The following is a 21316-nucleotide window of genomic DNA, read 5'->3' as shown; positions in this document are numbered from 1 at the left end:
CTGTACAGTTAGTGTGATAACATCAGTGGTGGGGTTTCCTATTTGGTTCAATTGTTTTTCTGGACGTTCTTGAGGGGAAAAAAGATCCTGTCTAAGTAGACAACATCATCGTAACTTAAGTTGAGAGGAATTGGCTGTTTGGATTTAACTTAAGTAAAGAAAAACACAAACTTCACCCATTATGCCTTTTTCGTTGTGATCAGAGATCACCTAAATGACAACCGATTCTCTGGCTTAAAAGCATACATATCCAAACAGTTCATCCATCCATCCATCTTCTTCCGCTTATCCGAGGTCGGGTCGCGGGGGCAGCAGCCTAAGCAGGGAAGCCCAGACTTCCCTTTCCCCAGCCACTTCGTCTAGCTCTTCCCGGGGGATCCCGAGGCGTTCCCAGGCCAGCCGGGGGACATAGTCTTCCCAACGTGTCCTGGGTCTTTCCCGTGGCCTCCTACCGGTTGGATGTGCCCTAAACACCTCCCTAGGGAGGTGTTCGGGTGTCATCTTGATCAGATGCCCGAACCACCTCATCTGGCTCCTCTCGATGTGGAGGAGCAGCGGCTTTACTTTGAGTTCCTCCCGGATGGCAGAGCTTCTCACCCTATCTCTAAGGGAGAGCCCCGCCACACGGCGGAGGAAACTCATTTCGGCCGCTTGTGACCGTATCCTTTCGGTCATGACCCAAAGCTCATGACCATAGGGGAGGATGGGAACGTAGATCGACCGGTAAATTGAGAGCTTTGCCTTCCGGCTCAGCTCCTTCTTCACCACAACGGATCGGTACAACGTCCGCATTACTGAAGACGCCGCACCGATCCGCCTGTCGATCTCACGATCCACTCTTCCCTCACTCGTGAACAAAACTCCTAGGTACTTGAACTCCTCCACTTGGGGCAGGGTCTCCTCCCCAACCCGGAGATGGCATTCCACCCTTTTCCGGGCGAGAACCATGGACTCGGACTAGGAGGTGCTGATTCTCATTCCGGTCGCTTAACACTCGGCTGCAAACCGATCCAGTGAGAGCTGAAGATCCCGGTCAGATGAAGCCATCAGGACCACATCATCTGCAAAAAGCAGAGACCCAATCCCGCGTCCACCAAACCGGAACCCCTCAACGCCTTGACTGCGCCTAGAGATTCTGTCCATAAAAGTTATGAACAGAATCGGTGACAAAGGACAGCCTTGGCGGAGTCCAACCCTCACTGGAAATGTGTTCGACTTACTGCCGGCAATGCGGACCAAGCTCTGGCACTGATCGTACAGGGAGCGGACCGCCACAATAAGACAGTCCGATACCCCATACTCTCTGAGCACTCCCCACAGGACTTCCCGAGGGACACGGTCGAATGCCTTCTCCAAGTCCACAAAGCACATGTAGACTGGTTGGGCAAACTCCCATGCACCCTCAAGAACCCTGCCGAGAGTATAGAGCTGGTCCACAGTTCCACGACCAGGACAAAAACCACACTGTTCCTCCTGAATCCGAGGTTCAGTTCTTCCTCTCCAGTAGACCTGAATAAACCTTACCGGGAAGGCTGAGGAGTGTGATCCCACGATAGTTGGAAGACACCCTCCGGTCCCCCTTCTTAAAGAGAGGAACCACCACCCCGGTCTGCCAATCCAGAGGTACCGCCCCCAATGTCCACGCGATGCTGCAGAGTCTTGTCAACCAAGACAGCCCCACAGCATCCAGAGCCTTAAGGAACTCCGGGCGGATCTCGTCCACCCCCAGGGCCTTGCCACCGAGGAGCTTTTTAACTACCTCAGCGACCTCAGCCCCAGAAATAGGAGAGTCCACCACAGATTCTCAAGGCACTGCTTCCTCATAGGAAGACGTGTTTGTGGGATTGAGGAGGTCTTCGAAGTATTCCTTCCACCTATCCACAACATCCGCAGTTGAGGTCAGCAGAACACCATCCGCACCATACACGGTGTTGATAGTGCACTGCTTCCCCTTCCTGAGCCAGCGGACGGTGGTCCAGAATCGCTTCGAAGTCGTTTTCCATGGCTTCCCCGAACTCCTCCCATGTCCGAGTTTTTGCCTCAGCGACCGCTGAAGCCGCACACCGCTTGGCCTGTCGGTACCTGTCCACTGCCTCCGGAGTCCTATGATCCTATCCAAACAGTGATACTTTCAATTGTAAGTGCACCTTAGTCGTTAGAAAATACAAATACAGTACTACCTCACATTCAAGTTTACTTAGTTCTCTGATGGAACTCCTAACTCAAAATACTTGTATCTCAAATCAGCATGTCACATTTAAATGAATTAAAATAAATTAATTAAAAAAACAAAACAGCACCATGTTAACAAGTAACATGCCTTATCAAAAGAAAAAGTAACTTTTACATTAAAATAATTTGATTAAAAAGGTACAATAAAATGTAGTACGAAAAGCTATAGTAGTTCTAGGAAAGTAATGTAATATTGTGCAGCATTTACCTTGGAGAGTGAACTTTTACGGTATATCCTTTCAGCTGTTTCGCCGTCATACACATCAGCAGCTTTTCCATATTTTTATGGATAAATGTCCATCGTTTAGATAATATTTTTAAATCCTTAGATGGCGTTAGACTCGTTCTGCTTCAGTATGTTGCAGACTAGCAGTGATACACTTAAATTGCTTGGCCAAGTTGGCAGGATTCTGAGTTCTTTATTTAATTTAATATCTTCCACTCAGCACTGTCCTTCACACTCACTTTTTCCCTTCCCATGCTTGAAAAATGTGTCCTGTTGATCTCTAAATATAAGCTAATGTTAGCGAGTGAGACCAGATGTTTTGGCCGGGCTCCATTGTGATATTTGTTAGGCTGACTTATGGTGGGGATGCTTGGAACTCTTGCTTGCATCTCTAAGAACAACAATTAGTCGAGAGACGGCTCAAGACATTTTTAAATTGGGACGCTCATAAGCCCTTGTAATTTTTTTTTCTTTTTCCAGAGATATTTTTTAACCTAAATACTTTTACTTGAGTTTTGCAGAGTCAAAAGTGTTAAGGATCCTAAAACAATTTTTTAATCAAACCTCCGGCTCAACTATATTGTATTACAAGCCACAAACAGTTTTGTTTAGACCTTAATATATTTACATATATTTAACATTTTCATGCATTTGGACATTGTAAAGAATGTTTTGATCTTTTTGTGCTCTATGAATACGTTTATCTTTGTTTGACTTAAAGTTAAAGTTCCCATGATTGTCACACCCACACACTAGGTGTGGTGAAATTATTCTCTGCATTTTGACCCATCTTTGCTGATATTGTTTTGTAAGTATTTTGGAACTACTGGTCGTAAGGTATAGTCAAGTGTGCTGTGGGAAATGTTCCCTTTTTATCTAATTGGTAAAAAACAACAAAAAAACACTTGTTTGTACAAATAAGAAGTCTGTGCTTGTGCTTGCATTGCAGTGCAATGCAGTTAAGTAACTTTCCACTAGATGGCAGCGTACATAAGGACCTTGATAATAATACAATACAAATAGTCCATCCATCTGTTTCCTGCCTGTTCCTTATGGGGTTGCGAGAGTGCTGGAGCCTACCCCAGTTGCATTTGGGCAAAAGGCGGTGTATACTCTGGACAAGTCACCAACTCATCGCAGGGCCAACACAGATAGTAAAACTTAAAACCAACTACTCAGGAAAAACAGGTTTTGATTAGTGTTTGTGTGTAACCAAGTAATTCTGAGCGTCATTTTTTATGCGACATAATCTTGTGTTTTTTAAAGTTTATTTAACCACCGAACACAAGTGTTCAATGTTGTGCAGCGGCAGACATGTGTGCAACACCTTTAAACCATTCACAGGTGATTAAAAAAAACCTTCATGATGATCTCTTTTTTTCTTTGCTCGTATGCTTTTAATTCTGGCCGTAACGGCTTTTATTTTTCCAAAAGTGTGACTCAAAGGTTGTAAAACATTGCAGTAGACAAACTCATAGTTACAGACAAGCAGTGTACTCTGTTGTGTTCTGTTTTTTGTCAATACTTTTTTTAAAATCAGTTAATAGATTAGGAATGAGCGATTATTCAAAAAATAGTCGAAACAGAAATTTAAAGCTTTTAACACAAAAGTGTGGTGTTGGTTTAGTTTTTTTGTTTTGAGGTAGAATGTGCAAATAATTGGGACTTTGGCCTGTGCCATAATCAACCAGCCCTATAATAAATACTCCAGATCATTTTAGTCCAAAACGCAATTTATCTTTCAGATGCACTGAAAGTCTTTATTCAGTGGTGTAATTTCCTCGTCAATACCAAATATTGATAAAAAGTGAAGCCATTATGGACAAAGTTTTCTGGTAAAAGTTTTTGCATTTCAAATATTTAGATTTATTGAGCAGTGTTACATGCTTTAAAACAAAGCAGGGAGCTAACTACATTAACCATAAAATACATGAAGTGTTGATTAGAAGCAGGAACGGTATGTTTTTTTTTTGTTTTTTTTTTTTACTTCAATAATTATTTGGAGTGTATAAAAAAGTTTAATGGAAAATGTTGCTTTTGACCATAATGACTCAGTGTGTGACACACTCACTGGCTGTACTGTATTGACACTGCCCTGATAATGTGTTGGTGTTGCCATCTACTGGATTATAAAACTCATAACATTTACAAGGAAAAAGAAGTGATGAATAGAGAGCAACTTGATTGGTTCCATCCATAAATGAAGGTGTTTTTTGATGTATGGCTTATTAAAAGCATTATGATTTTAAAATATTAATATCTAAGGCTCAATCCTCCGTTTCAAGATTTTAACTTTTGTGCTAGAGGTGGAAATCTTTGAGCAACTCATGATTCGATTTTTGGGGTGACTAATCGATTCATAAATGATTCTCGATTCAACACGATTCTCGTACTGTATCATTTGGCATATACATTATCATCAAACCTTTTCAAACAGTTTGCCGGTTACAAAAGCTCCTTTTGTCTGCTGATGTTTGACTTAGTGTACATCTAAAACATGTATTTTTAAAATGTTTACAAAAATTGCAGAATGTTAATCAATCTAAAAAAGAAAATAGAGCAAACCAATCCAAGCTGTACAATACTTACGATAGACGTTTATAAAGCAGTTGAGAAGACATATGAATACAATACTTAAAACAAGAACTAAAACTGAATGAAAGCAATTGTATCAATATTAATATTTTAAATCCAGAAATATAATTATTTTATACACATTTCTGGTTAAATTTATTTAAAATTATAAATTGATATATACAATTACAAATGTTTTAATTGCGATTTTAATGTGAATCGACTGTTTTTGTTTTGTAGTACCCTTACTTTGCACCATTCTTTAGTTATTGAAGACCTGTGGTTCTCAAATGGAGGTACGCGTACCCCTAGGGGTACATGAAGGTATGCCAAGGGGTACATGAGATTTTTTTAAACTATTCTAAAAATAGCAACAATTCAAAAATCCTTTATAAATATATTTATTGAATAATACTTCAACAAAATATGAATGTAAGTTCATAAACTGAAAAGAAATGCAACAATGCAATATTCAGTGACAGCTAGATTTTTTGAGGACATGTTCCATAAATATTGTTTAAAGATTTCTTTTTTTGTGAAGAAATGTTTAGAATTAAGTTCATGAATCCAGATGGATCTCTATTACAATCCCCAAAGAGGGCACTTTAAGTTAAAGATTACTTCTATGTGTAGAAATCTTTATAATTGAATCACTTGTTTATTTTTCAACAAGTTTTTGGTTATTTTTCCATATTTTTTTCTGAATAATTCAAGAAAGACCACTACAAATGATCAATACAAATGCACTGTTATACAATTTAATAAATCACAAACTGATGACATAGTCCGGTATTTTACTTCTTTCTCTTTTTTTCAACCAAAAATGCATTGCTCTGATTTAGAGGGTACTTGAATTAAAAAATGTTCACAGGGGGTACATCACTGAAAAAGGTTGAGAACCACTGTTGTAAACAACTTGCACTTGAGGTTACATTCGGAGACGTTAATGTCTCCGAAACAACAGTTAGTAGTAGGGGATTCCTTAAAGTCGCAACTGCAGCTGTATGTTTGTGTGCGCTTCACAGTTTGACTTTGAATGAAGTCCAAAAAAAAAAGTGAATTTAAGGATGTTTCCTCTAACATTCATTTAACAGTGTTGTTTTGTGTTTGTGTGGGTAGGAACTGCGGCAATGTGTTCTGTAAAGACTGTTGTCATTTGAAGCTGCCCATCCCGGACCAGCAGCTGTACGACCCAGTGCTGGTGTGCAACATCTGTCACGACCTGCTCCTCACGTGCCGCACCCGCGAGCTCCGCAGCCAGCAGTTCAAGAAGGCCATAGCCACAGCCTCGAGTTGAGAGGAGCAACATCCTGCAAACTCTGCAGTTCACACGTAATCACCCCGGCCTGCTTTGGATTTTCGGCTGCGAGAGCTTGGGGGGGTGGGGTGCAATGAGGAGTCGATCCCCTTTTGGAGGCTCGTTGTGGAAATGGAGCCGCTCTAAGAGGAGAGGCACAGTCTTTCAGCCTGTAGCATGGCAGCGCCCCTAGTGGTCACCTCAAGTACCAGACACCTGCACTCCTGCGTAAAGACACCGTCACACTTGACAGGGACAATCGATCGGTGGTCAGCGACTCCAAGCCTTTACCTGATTTACTGGAGGTTTTCAGCTAAGACAAAAAAATGCTGCTATTGTATTTAAAAGTCTAATTTTGTATTCTTATTTTTGTGCACTTCTACGTTGTCTAACGGAGGCAATCCTGAGACCAAAAGGGAGAAATCTGCTGTCGCCGTGTTATCTTTTGAATGTAACGGGACTGAGTTCGTGCAGTTTGTGTCCATTGCACAATCAATGTGGGCGTGTCCTCTTCAATGCCACATTTCAGTATTTGAAAGATGTTGATGGACACGGCACGTTTGTTTTGGACTCACTGACGGTATTCTGGGAAGGGACAGAATTTTCCAACGGCACTTCAAAAAAGCTTAATTGTTCTGATTGGCGTTGAGGAAAAACAATGACCTAATGCTTAGCTATTTCTTTTCTCGAGGGGAAGTCAGCCACAGCTCCCCAATTTATGAAAATATGTATACATATTTCTTTGTGTCTACTGGTTGTGCAAATGTGCCATATTTTTGGTCTTCTGTCAGTTTTTTTTTTCCAATAGCAGGCAGCAGGTTACTGATTGGCTCCTCCTGTGTGTTTATGGTACAGATATTAAGCTGCTAAAGATTACCATATTGTTCTAATCACTTACCGGATGATCACGTGTCACTAAATTAGTCGACCTAATCATTTACAACCTGAGAAACTCTGAAGTATAACATGTAAATTTATATCTGAATCATTGGTGGTGGCTAAATTGTTGTTAAATTCATGAATAACTTGTAATGAAATGCACTGTAAAAGTTAATTCACAGTGACTAAGATAAAAGATTATGATGCATCTATTTTCTATTTGTGTTTTTCCTAAAATGATCTTTTAGAGACGCCCCTGAGTCACAAGTCCAGCATGCTAGTTAAGATGCAATATAAGGAATCAGTGTTCATAATATAGAAATACTATACATGATTTTGTTTTAATACATTTTAGTCCTGCCTTTGCAGTAATAAATGATAAATGGGATGTACTTGTATAGCGCTTTTCTACCTTCAAGGTACTCAAAGCGCTTTGACACTACAACCGCATTTACCCATTCACACACTGATGGAGGGAGCTGCCATGCAAGGCGCTAACCAGAACCCATCAGGAGCAAGGGTGAAGTGTCTTGCTCAGGACACAACGGACATGACGAGGTTGGCACTAGGTGTCATGTTTTCAAAAAAAGGGCCTCATGTATGATTTCCTTCATCATACCTGCACAATCCAAGGAGCTCCAGACAAAAACTGGTCAATATGTTGCCTTTGTATTCGTGTGAAAATGCTCCATTGGGAGTTGTAGTATAGTTCTTTTATTGTGGCGTCTATACACCAATCCCGCGCCTCGCTTAAAAAAGTGCATGTAAAATGGCAATTAATGGATGACACTGGGCTTCATGTGACTGTGGAGGGACGGAGCCGACAGCGGGGTAGAATAAAACGTGGTCCTACTCAAGATGGCTGCCAGGAGGTGGAGAGGTGGGGCGCGCTTTGAGCGATGCTCCAGCAATCTGAGTCAGGTGCGTAAACCACACACCTGCTCGCGATCCCTGCATCTTCTCCTGATAATAAAAATAATGGATTAGATTTATATCACGCTTTTCTATTGTTAGATACAAAGCGCTCACAGAGAAGTGGAACCCATCATTCATTCACACCTGGTGGTAAGCTACATCTGTAGCCACAGCTGCCCTGGGGTAGACTGTCGGAAGCGTGGCTGCCAATTTGGGCCTACGGCCCCTCCGACCACCACCTATCATTCATTCACCAGTGTGAGCGGCACCGGGGGCAAGGGTGAAGTGTCCTGCCCAAGGACACAACGGCAGCGATTTTTGGGATGTCAATAGGTGGGAAGCGAACCTGCAACCCTCAGGTTTCTGGCACGGCCGCTCTACCCACTACGCCATGCCGCCCCTGCAGTTTAAAAGGGGAGAAGGAGGAGCAATCGGGGCAGAAGACTGGGGAGAATTAAAACCAAAAGACGACTAGAGCGACCAGAAGGAGGATGAGCCCGCGAGGAAGACTCAGTCACCGGCCACTGAAAGGCGAGCCGAGACGAGCAGCAAAAGAGGTCACACTAGAAATTGGCGCGACCGACTGGGACCATACAAGGTTTGTTGAAATAATAAACAAGTGTCAAACCTGCTACGATGCGTCTGGCATAGATGGTCCATGCAACCTACACGATGACATTTTACTGCGTACATATTTTTAGCCCTTTCCTGCTCCATAACATAATGGCACATCTCTATTGAAATGTAAATATGTGGTGCACAGAAGTTAGCGCTGGGTGTTCCAGAAACCTTTGTAACTTATTGCAAAAGAACACATTTAACATAAAACTAAAAAAAATGTTTTATTGAATTTATTTGTTAATTTGATGATGGAAGTGGGAGGAAGCCGGAGTACCCGGAGGGAACCCACGCATTCACGGGGAGAACATGAAAGACATGCACCTGGGGATAGGTTGATTGGCAACACTAAATTGGCCCTAGTGTGTGAATGTTGTCTGTCTATCTGTGTTGGCCCTGTGATGAGGTGGCGACTTGTCCAGGGTGTACCCCGCCTTCCGCCCGATTGTAGCTGAGATAGGCGCCAGCGCCCCCCGTGACCCCAAAAAGGGAATAAGCGGTAGAAAATGGATGGATGGGAATTTGATGATGGTACAAAACATGCATTCAATTAAATTCAAGTTTGATAAAGAAAGTATACGTAAATTGTTTCACATGGACTATAAAACGTGAAGATGTAATGGTGGGGGACTCAAAATGATTCGGGGATGTGCTGATCGATCCACCACCGATCAGAATCAGATGATTTGCGTGAAGTGCGTAATCACCTAAGCTAATTAATGCAAAATACAAATGCAGACTCCCTCTGACCATCCATTTCCTACCGCTTGTCCCTTTCTGGGTTGTGGGGGGTGCTGGAGCCTATCTCAGCTGCATTCGGGTGGAACGCGGGGTACATCTTTACATTTTGTCCCCCGGCTGACTAGCAGCAAATTTTGTGTATTGCCATACAAGGTGTGGAGCCGCTCAACTAAGCTAAAAAAAACAAAACAAAAACACCTCCCTTATAAACCACTGCTTTGTATTTGATGTAATGTTATCACTGAAGGAAAAGTTTCAACATGATAGACAAAGCAAATAAGGACTTAGTTTAAATATTGTGTAAATATCAATCAATCAATCAATCAATGTTTATTTATATAGCCCCAAATCACAAATGTCTCAAAGGACTGCACAAATCATTACGACTACAACATCCTCAGAAGAACCCACAAAAGGGCAAGGAAAACTCACACCCAGTGGGCAGAGAGAATTCACATCCAGTGGGACGCCAGTGACAATGCTGACTATGAGAAACCTTGGAGAGGACCTCAGATGTGGGCCAATAACACTGACCGTAAATAAATTGAAAAAATAAATACAGGTAACGTGACTGGTATCGGCTTTTCTCACTCATGGATTATCAAAATCTGCGGCATTAAATGAAGCCAGCGGCAGCTTTGGCAAGTCATCTTATTTAACTGCGTTTGAGAGCAGTTTCACACCACTGCAAACTTCCATCACCTGTGGACTGAAACAGAATAGTTCACACTAAATATTCCAACATACAGTCACACTGTCCCATTGCCAATTACATCCAGGTTATAAACCAACAAATATTTTGAAAGCTCACATTTAGATGGCAAATGTATTTCTAATATAAATTGTAATTTTTTTGGGATTAGTTTACTTTTGTAGTTGAATCATTTTGAGTTCAATTTTACCTGGACCAAAGCACCAAATTATGTGGCCCCATGCGCACACACACGGTATGTTTACTTGCGCTAAAAAAAAACGAACTTTTGCATGGATTTGGTTTAAACCAGCTTTCTAAAACACATGTAAACACCTTCTTTAGGTGTTTGACTTTTTAAAAATGCGATTAACATATCTCGAACATATCTAGATTAACCCCCATAAATTTAGTTCCATTTAAAAAAAAAAATTGTCAACAAAGTTAATTTTAAGTGGCCAGGAAATGTATCAAGATAAGTCCTAAAACCACTTAAATATGATTATAAATATGTCAAATGTTCTTTTACTTGAGAGTGTAAAATAGAAATTAGCTGATTCGTGTATGATTGTCATTAGTGGATAAAATGGTAATAGTGCATCATCAATATGTTATTTTTAGTGCATCTCCTAGGAGTTTAATTTCCGCTTGTCTTTATGAACTAGTAACACCTCTGTTTCTAACTTTCATCAGTCTTTGAACGCACCACAGTTATGTACAGTGGGATGCAAAAGTGAAACTTGTACATAAGTTTCGCCTATTATGCCACATATGTTTATTATATTTTTACCTTTTTCCATTAGCACCAACATATTGGAACAGTGTGTGAATGCATAAATGTGAGCTTTGATGACGTCATGACGTCCGTGTGGAGTGAAGTGTTTGAAGCTGGCTTTGCGCCATCCAGGTGGAACAAAGCAGTGAGTGTTTTTGAAAAGGGTTGTAAGTCATGGTGATGGTTTATTTGGAACATGCACACAATTACAACAAGATAGGGAGAGGGGCAAGCGGTAGAAAATGTATGGCAGGTAGTCTCAAACTCGGGCTGTTCAAACTTTTTCTACTGAGGGTCGCACACTGAAAAATCCAAGCATGTGGTGCCCATGGTGGTATTTTTCATTTTTACAACCATACATCTGTTTTTTTGGGGGGTTTTTTTAGGGCTCCCCTCGAATTTGGTCCCATGGACCTGGGTCTCAATCAGAACACTTTTAAACATAAGTAATCAATTATTATTATTATTTAATGCTTAAGTATCTAGATCCTAAAACTAAACCTTGCTCTTTTTTGGGTAAAGACACACATTATGGAATATTTTCCTCAGAATTTTCAAAGTTGAATTTTTGATATGAAGTAATCAGAGCCTTTAATAAGTCAATATTCATAACAACATGGATCTCAAATTGTTATAATTTTTTAAAAATGAATATAGTTTAAAAATAAGTCTCACTAAAAGGTGTTGGTGTTATAACATGTTTTTAAACTTTCAAAGCTTCAACTTCAGATCTATATCCATGGATTATACGTTTTTATTATTTGTTCATGTTTTCTTTTTGCGTCTGTTTTATGCTCATATTGTTAAAGAAAACTTTGTTTTACATGGCAAACACACAAAACTTGTCCAGAGTCAGGACCCAGGATGGACCGCTCACCTGTGTATCGACTGGGGACATCTTTGCGCTGCTGATCCGCCTCCGCTTGGGATGGTTTCCTGTTTGCTCCACTATGGACGGGACTCTCGCTATTGTGTTGGATCCACTTTGGACTGGACTCTCATGGTTGTGTTGGATCCACTATGAATTGAACTTTCACAGTATCATGTTAGACCCGCTCGACATCCATTGCTTTCTGTCCCCTAGAGGGGCTGGGGGGTTGCCCACATATCCGGTCCTCTCCAAGGTTTCTCATAGTCATCATTGTCACCGACGTCCCACTGGGTGTGAGTTTTCCTTGCCCTTATGTGGGCTCTATGATGTCGTTGTGATTTGTGTTGTGGTTTGTGCAGCCCTTTGAGACACTAGTGATTTAGAGCTATATAAATAAACATTGATTGATTGATTGAAATATGCAATATTCCCACCAAAATTTTTTTAATGTGCAATATTTGATGTGAGATGATTGGAGCCTTGAATACATCAATAATTCATGACATTGATTTTAAATCTTATTTTTAACAATGACAGTCAAAAAACTGCCTTAAAGGCCTACTGAAATGAGATTTTCTTATTTAAACGGGGATAGCAGGTCCATTCTGTGTCATACTTAATCATTTCGCGATATTGCCATATTTTTGCTGAAAAGATTTAGTAGAGAACATCGCCGATAAAGTTTGCAGCTTTTGGTCGCTAATAAAAAGCCCTGCCTGTACCGGAAGTCGCAGACGATGACGTCACAAGGGTGAAGGCTCCTCACATCCTCACATTGTTTATAATGTGAGCCTCCAGCAGCAAGAGCTATTTGGACCGAGAAAACAACAATTTCCCTAATAATTTGAGTGAGGATGAAAGATTCGTGGCTGAGGATATTGATATCGAAGGACTAGAAAAGGAAAAAAAAAGGCAATTGCATTGGGGCAGATTCAGATGTTTTTAGACACATTTACTATGATAATCCTGGGAAATCCTTTATCTTTATATTGTGTTGCTAGTGTTTTAGAGAGAATAAATAGTACCTGATAGTCGGAGGGGTGTGTCCACGGGTGTCTTGAGGCCAGTCTCTGAGGGAAGTCGACGGCAGCTGCATGGACGGCGCAAGCTCAGCTGATCTCCGGTAAGAGACGACTTTTTACCACAATTTTCTCACCGAAACCTGCCGGTTGACAAGTGGTCGGGAACCATGTTCGCTTGGCCGCTCTGATCCATAGTAAATCTTCATCTCCGGGAATTTTAAACAAGCTTCCCACCTCCATCTTTCTACTTTGACTTCTCCATTATTAATTGAACAATCTGCAAAAGATTCAGCAACACAGATGTCCAGAATACAGTTGAATTGCGCGATGAAAAGAGACAACTTTTAGCCACAAATGGTGCTGCGCTAATATGTCCCCTCCAACCCGGGACGTCACGCGCACGCATCATCATTCCGCAACGTTTTCAACAAGAAACTCCGTGGGAAATTTAAAATTGCAATTTAGTAAACTAAATAGGCCGTATTGGCATGTGTTGCAATGTTAATATTTCATCATTGATATATAAACTATCAGACTGTGTGGTCGGTAGTAGTGGGTTTCTGTAGGCCTTTAATGACACCGAAAAACTGAAACTTTTTGTTTTTAAATTTCACCTGTTTGCTGTTTTATTCCACTTTTTTTCTTTTGTATTTTTTCAAATAGTATTTTTAGAATGTGTCCCCACTGTTAAAAAAATGCTGCAGGCTGCAAATAGTCCCTGGGCCTCTGTTTTCATTCACAGTCCACATTTATTGTAATTTATATATAGATATATATATATTTTTTTTTAATAAATTACATATTGAAATGACATCTTTACAAACTTTACAAAAAACCACGGTGAGTACCACGTCCCCAATTTACCCCTTCACTTGAACGCCCCTGCAGGGCTGCACCTATAACCCGGCCGACGCTGCTTTATATGTGCAGGGTTGTCATTTTTCAAAAGTCCACTAGATAGCGACCTTTCCCCAGTGGTTGACAAGAAGCTGCTCCTTTTAATTCCGGGACAAGAGCAATCACTTTCACACTTTCAAATCAAGATGTGAATTCTTGCAATATATCCCTCCATCATGGCTTACCCCTGCCACATAAATACATCTTCCTTTTCAGTGAATTGAATCAACAACCTAGACCAGGGGTCCCCCACCTTTTTTCCACCAGGGACCCTTTTAATGTAGGCAATATTTTCACGGACCAGCTTTCCATGTCCATCCATCCATCCATTTTCTACCGCTTATTCCCTTTGGGGTGTCGGGGGGCGCTGGTGCCTATCTCAGCTACAATCGGCGGAAGGCGGGGTACACCCTGGACAAGTCGCCACCTCATCGCAGGGCCAACACAGATAGACAACATTCACACTCACATTCACACACTAGGGCCAATTTAGTGTTGCCAATCAACCTATCCCCAGGTGCATGTCTTTGGAGGTGGGAGGAAGCCGGAGTACCCGGAGGGAACCCACGCAGTCACGGGGAGGACATGCAAACTCCACACAGAAAGATCCCGAGCCCGGGATTGAACCCAGGACTACTCAGGACCTTCGTATTGTGAAGCAGACGCATTAAGCCCTCTACCACCAAGTGTGTCAGAAAAAAAATTAGCATGAAAAATCAACTTACCGTAACGCTGAACTAGTCGGAGCCCTGGTCGTGTTTCTTTGTGAGGAGATGGTCCCCGACACGTTGATGGCACATACTATATAGCAGTGTTTATCAACCGTAGAGCCGGGGCCCATTGTTGGGCCGTGTGTGCCCCCTAGAATGTAGTATATAAGTTTATCAGCTGTGGTCCGTATAGGCCGCAGCGGTAGTCAGTTGTAATACACTTTTCCACCACTTGTGGCAGTAATGAAAACATATAACAGACGAAGTCTGGTGCTAAGGTCATATACATTTTTTAAGTGCAAAAATTATAACTAAAGTGTTGCAGCTGTATTTTAAATTGCACTTTTATTTTATTATGTATCATTAATTGATTTTATTTATTTTAGCACAACATAAGACATATTATACGTCAATTTGTTTTTTCTAAACAGCCAGACGTATGCTTAAGATGTATTTGTTAAATTAATAATATAATCTTTGTGATTAACACATGCTTTTATGCCAATTTACAAAGTATTGAACTGTAAGTGGGGTATATATTTAATTTTATTGAATATTGGCTGAGATAGGCACCAGCGCCCCCCGCGACCCGAAGAGTAAGATTACTAATTCTGTGTTATTATTGGAGTGGTCCCCGGGTCCTTCTGTAGTGGAAAAGTTGGGTCCTGAGGTCAAACAGGTTTAAAACCCCTGCTATATACAATGACCCAGTGGATGGAAATTAGCCTTTGGCACTGTAAACGTCTCTTGTGTTTGGGCTCTCTGTGGTCTGATAGACACGGCGGGACCCGCAGTCAAGGGTGCAATAAAGTCTTTTATTTTACTTCTTTTTAATACTCAGGGCTGTCTCGCTCGCAGCCTCCTGCTTGCTCGTGTCTGCGCTCTCTTCTCTCCCCCTCATGGCTTTGGCCCCTGCTGATAAAGGAGACAGGTGATTAGATAACCCGCCTCAGCTGGGCAATCCACTCACCTGTCAGCTGCTTTGAAGTCCCTCAATATACACGCCATTCCCGCAGGAGGCGCGCCAACCATGCCCCCCTCCACATTTTATGTGTTCATTAATTTCCTGGGCGTGACCACCGCTGCTGCTCACTGCTCCCCTCACCTCCCAGAGGGTGATCAGGGGTCGAATGCAGAGAAAAAAATTGCCACACCTAGTGTGTGTGTGAAAATCATTGGTACTTTAACTTAACTTCACTTAACTTAACTTAACTTCACTTAATGTGCATTATTGTACTATAAGAAGTGGCCAGTTCCTATGAGGAGTTGTAATACACATTTATTACCAAGTTATTGCTGTGTTTAGTGGGACAGGCCAAAGTTAAGTTGGAGAAAAGGCGGTTATTTACAAATTAATTAATATTTCTGTGCGGCCCCGTAGCAAATGCAAACCAATCCCTGGACTGATAGTTGGGGACCACTGACCCTTACCATTGATTTTAAAACCGTGGCAAACTTGTGGTTAGCGGGCTCCATCTAGTGGTACACCAAAGAATCACCTAATTAAATATTCAGACACAGTGTTACAGTTAAAACAGTGTGTAATGTTAAGGTTACAGCAATTATTAAATAAACTGGTTAAAATAAATCCCATTTCTTGTGTTTAATGAATATTTACGCCTACGACGCTACTGTATTCTAATGTCGGTCATTACGATGATCCTTGTTAGAGCCAATTGTTTTCTGACTTGGTCCCAATACGTACTTTTTTGAAAAGAAAGCATCTGTTTTATGAAGGACAATGGATATGAAAATGTGCCGCAGGCATCACCTGATGACATATTTCCTCTCAGCTGCTTCTATTAAATATTAACTTGTCACCTTCTCCGTTAATCCCGCCATCCACAGGATGTGTTTACCTGTCGGCACGTTGACAGGAGTGACACACACACACACACACACACACACACACACACACACACACACACACACACACACACACACACACACACACACACACACACGCACACACACACACACACGCACACGCAGACACACGTTCTTGTATTTGTTACCTTCTTGAGACCTACGAAAAATGCCTTCCTCTTTAGGACCACTGTTTCTAGATATATAAAGATTTGTACTTACAACATTAATAATATATACATACTAGGCAAATATGGAATTTTGGCAGTATTATAATAAAATGTGTCATTTTACTCAACGCAAGTCAAAATTTTACAAGACAATCCTAATATTTGTGCAATATTATTATAAAACTTGGAATTTTACTCATTAACAGTCGCAATTTTACAATATATTGGCAAGTTTTATGAAAAGAGTCGTAATTTTACTTGACGAAAACTTTAAAATGTTCTACAAATAATCAAAATTTTACTTGACAAAATGATGACAAAAGTCATAATTTTACTCAAAAATTTCACTGTTATGAAAACAACAAAAACATTGGCAATATTGTGATAAAATTCTAAATTTGTTGTAACAAATGTTACCATTTTGCATTAAAAATTTATAATTTTACATAAAAATTCAAAATTTTACGAGAAAATATTTCAGTATTAAAAAAAACAGAAAGAATATGAGGAATTGTTCCTATTTTTACATGAAAAAAGTTGACACATTGGGAGAAAAAGAATGCTATTATTTATTTTTTAAATTGTATTAATTTAATTTTTTTTTGTGTATAATTGTTTTTGTGTCATTATTTACTTCAACTTACTACAGTATGTCTCTATACACATATTTATTTGACTTTTTTAAAATTAATTTTGGCAAAAGGGGGCGCATTTCAATTCTTACACACACTTGTTACTACATATGTTGGCCAGAGGGGGAGCACTTCAATTTTTTTTACACACACTTGTTATTTCATATGTTGACCAGATGGGGATGACTTCACAGTTTCACACACACTTATTTCCTATGTTGACCACAGGGGCAGCACTTTTAAAAACGACGCACCGCCAATTTGAAAAATCCCTCCTTTTTGGGACCACCCTCATTTTGATAGATTTCACCACCAGCTGTAGAAGCTAACTGTTAATGGCTACCACAGTCTTAATACTGTAGTGTACTTGTTCATCCTATGGTTACATATGGGACACGGGTTGTCTTACGTCAGCATCGGAAGTCCTAAAACCAGCTATTCACTTGGCGGGTTTTTTCGGGGATGAATAGGGAAGTCCTTCTTCAGCTGCCGTCTTCTTTTATCACAAATTGCTGCCTTTGCACCTGTCAATGTTTACTTTTGTATGCACATTAAATCAACCCAAAAATTGTGCAATGTTTTTTCCGTATTGGCACCATGATTTCGGTCCTTCCTAACTTGTTCACTACTTTTCCTTGTTGATGTCTCAAGAAGGGTAAAAATACAAGAACACACACCTTCGTGTATTTATAAGCTTCTTAAGACCTCTGAAAAATGCCTACCTCTTTAGGACCACCCTTTCTAGATATATAAAGATTTCTATTCACAACATTAATAATATAAACCAGAGGTGGGACCAAGTCATTGTTTTGCAAGTCACAAGTAAGTCTCAAGTCTTTGCCCTCAAGTCTCGAGTCAAGTCCAAAGTCAAGACTGGAAAGTCTCAAGTCAAGTTCCAGGTCCTGCATTTTGAGTTTCGCGTCCCTTCAAGTCCTTTTAACCGCAGACTAATATATTTACACAGATTGTGCATGCTTTTAAAACGCTGTATTTATTCATCAAAACAAATGCATTTGAAATTGCAGGAAAAAAGTAGTGATGACATTGCACTTCATAATAGCACTATTAACCAGTCATTTTAAACATTTAACTCATTCCTTTACAGAATAAACACATTTGAAAAAAACAAGTGCAACTTAACTTATTTGCACAAAAGTGTTAAGATTGTATTTCCATGTTAACTAGTTCCACAGCCATTTCTATCCTGTTCTTACCTTATCTCATTGATCTTCTCTCATACTGTGTGTGTTGATGTGTGCGTACACATGAAAAACATAACAAATACACGAACATAACGATGAATAGAGTTGTACTTTTTAGATGTCAGGGCCCTATGCAATATGTATACGTATTCTTAATATAGTATACACTTTAACTGACCTTTATTTGACTATGTTTGTCTCTTTATAGGTGGCTAAAATATGCGGTGCTGCTGACCGCCGTCTAACGTTACATTACTGTGTGTAAAAATTAACTAACGTATTATGTGTAGGTACCTCATGAAACCCTGCTTAAAAAAAATCACTTGACAAAAAGTATGAATAAGGTAGCAAACTGCAGTGGACGCAACAGATTGCCGTGTTTGCAATGACGTTCTAACAACAGACATCTGTTAAATAAACGCAGCATTTGCTGCTGTGACGCGAGAAATTCGTCCGCCATCTTAAAGTGGTGATGAAGAGCCAGCGGGCAGCTTAAACTGACAGTTGACAGGTAAAAAACCAAGATGGTGTTCAGCGTTTTCCTGCTCAAATGAGTGGACTGTTGAAAATAGGACTCGGGGGATTACTTTACACAAGTAAGATTTAACATTAACGTACTATTGGTTGTATTTTCTGAAAAGAATATGACCACAGAGTTGATAAGGTGCAAAGATCTTCAATAATTGTATGTGAACATCACAATGAAATTTTCAGGTGGAGGATGATGCCCCTACAGGGGTTTGGTTTACAAACTTTCAGCCCCATCTAAAACAAAATTCACCAGCCGCCACTGATTATGATGCATTCTCATTTTTCTCATCCATTGCTTTCGGTCCCCTAGAGGGTGGGGGGGTTTGCCCACATCTGAGGTCCTCTCCAAGGTTTCTCATAGTCAGCATTGTCACTGGCATCCCACTGGATGTGAATTCTCCCTGCCCACTGGGTGTGAGTTTTCCTTGCCCTTTTGTGGGTTCTTCCGAGGATGTTGTAGTCGTAGTGATTTGTGCAGTCCTTTGAGACATTTGTGATTTGGGGCTATATAAATAAACATTGCTTGATTGATTGATTGATTGATTTTAGGAAAAGTATAAGACAATACTTTCTTAACAGTATAACTGTAATCAGGAATAAGTCTTCTAGTAACAATATTCAAATACTAACGTTGTTGGGTAAGACAGAATTTGGTTTTATTCAGTATTCAGTGAAACAGATTTGTGGTTTTAGCTGATATAAAGACTTTCAGGACTTTATATATGTTTATGTTTAAGTATTTGGCAGACACTTTTATCCAAAGCGACATACATAAAAAATACATTTAAAACAATCACTGTAAACATGATCATTTAAGGGAAAAATGTAATACAAAATATCAATACAAAGTGTCAAGACAGAATAAACTCCCAGTATGCATGTAAATATAACCTTATGTTGTTTCTTGAACATAAAAATAGCTGACCGTTTTTTTCCCCTCCTTTGGGATTATGTTCCCAATTTTAATCTCGGACGTCTGGTCACTTATAGCATATAAGAATATTCTATTACTGTCAAGCAAACTATGAATAATAAAATACGCCAAAACTTGTGTCCTTTATTATAGCTACACGAATGACAAAAAAGCGCGTGAAAATCAGTGGTATTCAGTGAGGTAAGGTTAATTAAATGCGCTGACAGGTCATTGCTCCTGTCAAATGAATTGCACTGAGTGGAGCGGATCACCACTCCAAGATGGCGGCCTGAATAACTTTTTAATCTTTGGGTTTTGGGGAAAGTAGCAAGTGGTGTCAAGTCAAAAGGTTCAAGTCCAAGTGAAGTCACAAGTCATTGATGTTAAAGTCTAAGTCAAGTTGCAAGTCTCTTTACATTTTGTCAAGTGGAGTCTAAAGTCATCAAATTCATGACTCGAGTGTGACTCACATCCAAGTCACGTGACTCGAGTCCACACCTCTGATATATACAAACTATGCAAATATAAAAAAAAGCTTGTTGTGAAAAATGACTTGGAATTTCACAAGAAAAATATTACAATTTCACAAGAAAAACTTGGGCAGTGTTATAAAAAAAGTTATAATTTTACTCAACCCAAGTCAACATTTTACAAGAAAAACGGAACATTTGTGCATTATTATGATAAAAGTTGGAATTTTCCTCAGTAACAGTCACAATTTTTCAAGAAAAGCTTAAAATTTTGCCAATTTATGAAAAGTCGTAATTTTACTTGACAAAAATCACAATTTTACAAGAAAACTTTAAAATGTTGGCAATATTATAATAATAATAATCGGAATTTTACTCGTCATAGTTTTGACAAAAATTATGACAAATTATGACAAAGTTATAATTTTACTCAGAAAATGTCACTATTTTACAAGAACAACAAAAACATTGGTAATATTGTGATAAAAGTCAGACTTTTATGACAAATGTCACCATTTTGCATTAACACGTAACAATTTTACATGAGAAAGTAATAATTTTACGAGAAAATATTGCAATATTACAGAAACAGAATATGAGAAATTGTTCCCACTTTTATAATAAAAAAGTTGACCTATTGTGAGAAAAAGACTGCTTTTAGTTATTTTTTTAATTTTATATATTTATTTTTGTTTGTAATGGTTTTTTTATTCTTCATTAGTTACTTATGTCTCCATATACATTTTTATTTTATCTATTTAATCAATTTTGGCCAAAGGGGGCGCATTTTAATTTCTTACACACACTTCCTATTACAAATTTTGACCAGAGGGGGAGCACTTCACATTTTTACACACACTTGTTATTTCATATGTTGACCATGTAGGGAGCACTTTTAAAAGCGACACACCGTCATTTTGAAAAATATCTTCTTGTTGGGACCACCCTAATTTTGATAGATTTACCCCAAATGAAATCTCTATTTTTTGTTTTTCGTAATGTGCTTAAGGCCGATGACAAAGGAGTCAGGGACCAGAGATGGCCCTTGTGCCGCACTTTGGACAACCCAGCTGTAGAAGCTAAC

The 21316-nt window shown here is 39.7% G+C and overlaps 1 protein-coding gene across 2 annotated transcripts in view; it reads left to right on the top strand.

Annotated features, from left to right (window-relative positions):
* mtmr4 (myotubularin related protein 4) overlaps positions 1 to 7416 on the top strand; it is a 66630-nt gene extending 59214 nt beyond the window's left edge. For both annotated transcript variants that reach the window (XM_061898008.1, XM_061898009.1), the window contains one exon: positions 6152 to 7416. In XM_061898008.1, coding sequence (XP_061753992.1) covers positions 6152 to 6329 — 178 coding nt within the window. In that variant the 3' untranslated portion in view covers positions 6330 to 7416. The remainder of the gene's footprint in view (positions 1 to 6151) is intronic.
* The last annotated feature ends 13900 nt before the right edge of the window (positions 7417 to 21316 follow it).

The sequence above is a fragment of the Nerophis ophidion genome, linkage group LG04 (genome assembly GCF_033978795.1).
Source record: "Nerophis ophidion isolate RoL-2023_Sa linkage group LG04, RoL_Noph_v1.0, whole genome shotgun sequence".
In the NCBI taxonomy this organism is placed as follows: domain Eukaryota; kingdom Metazoa; phylum Chordata; class Actinopteri; order Syngnathiformes; family Syngnathidae; genus Nerophis; species Nerophis ophidion.
This window is presented reverse-complemented; position numbering and strand designations above follow the sequence as displayed.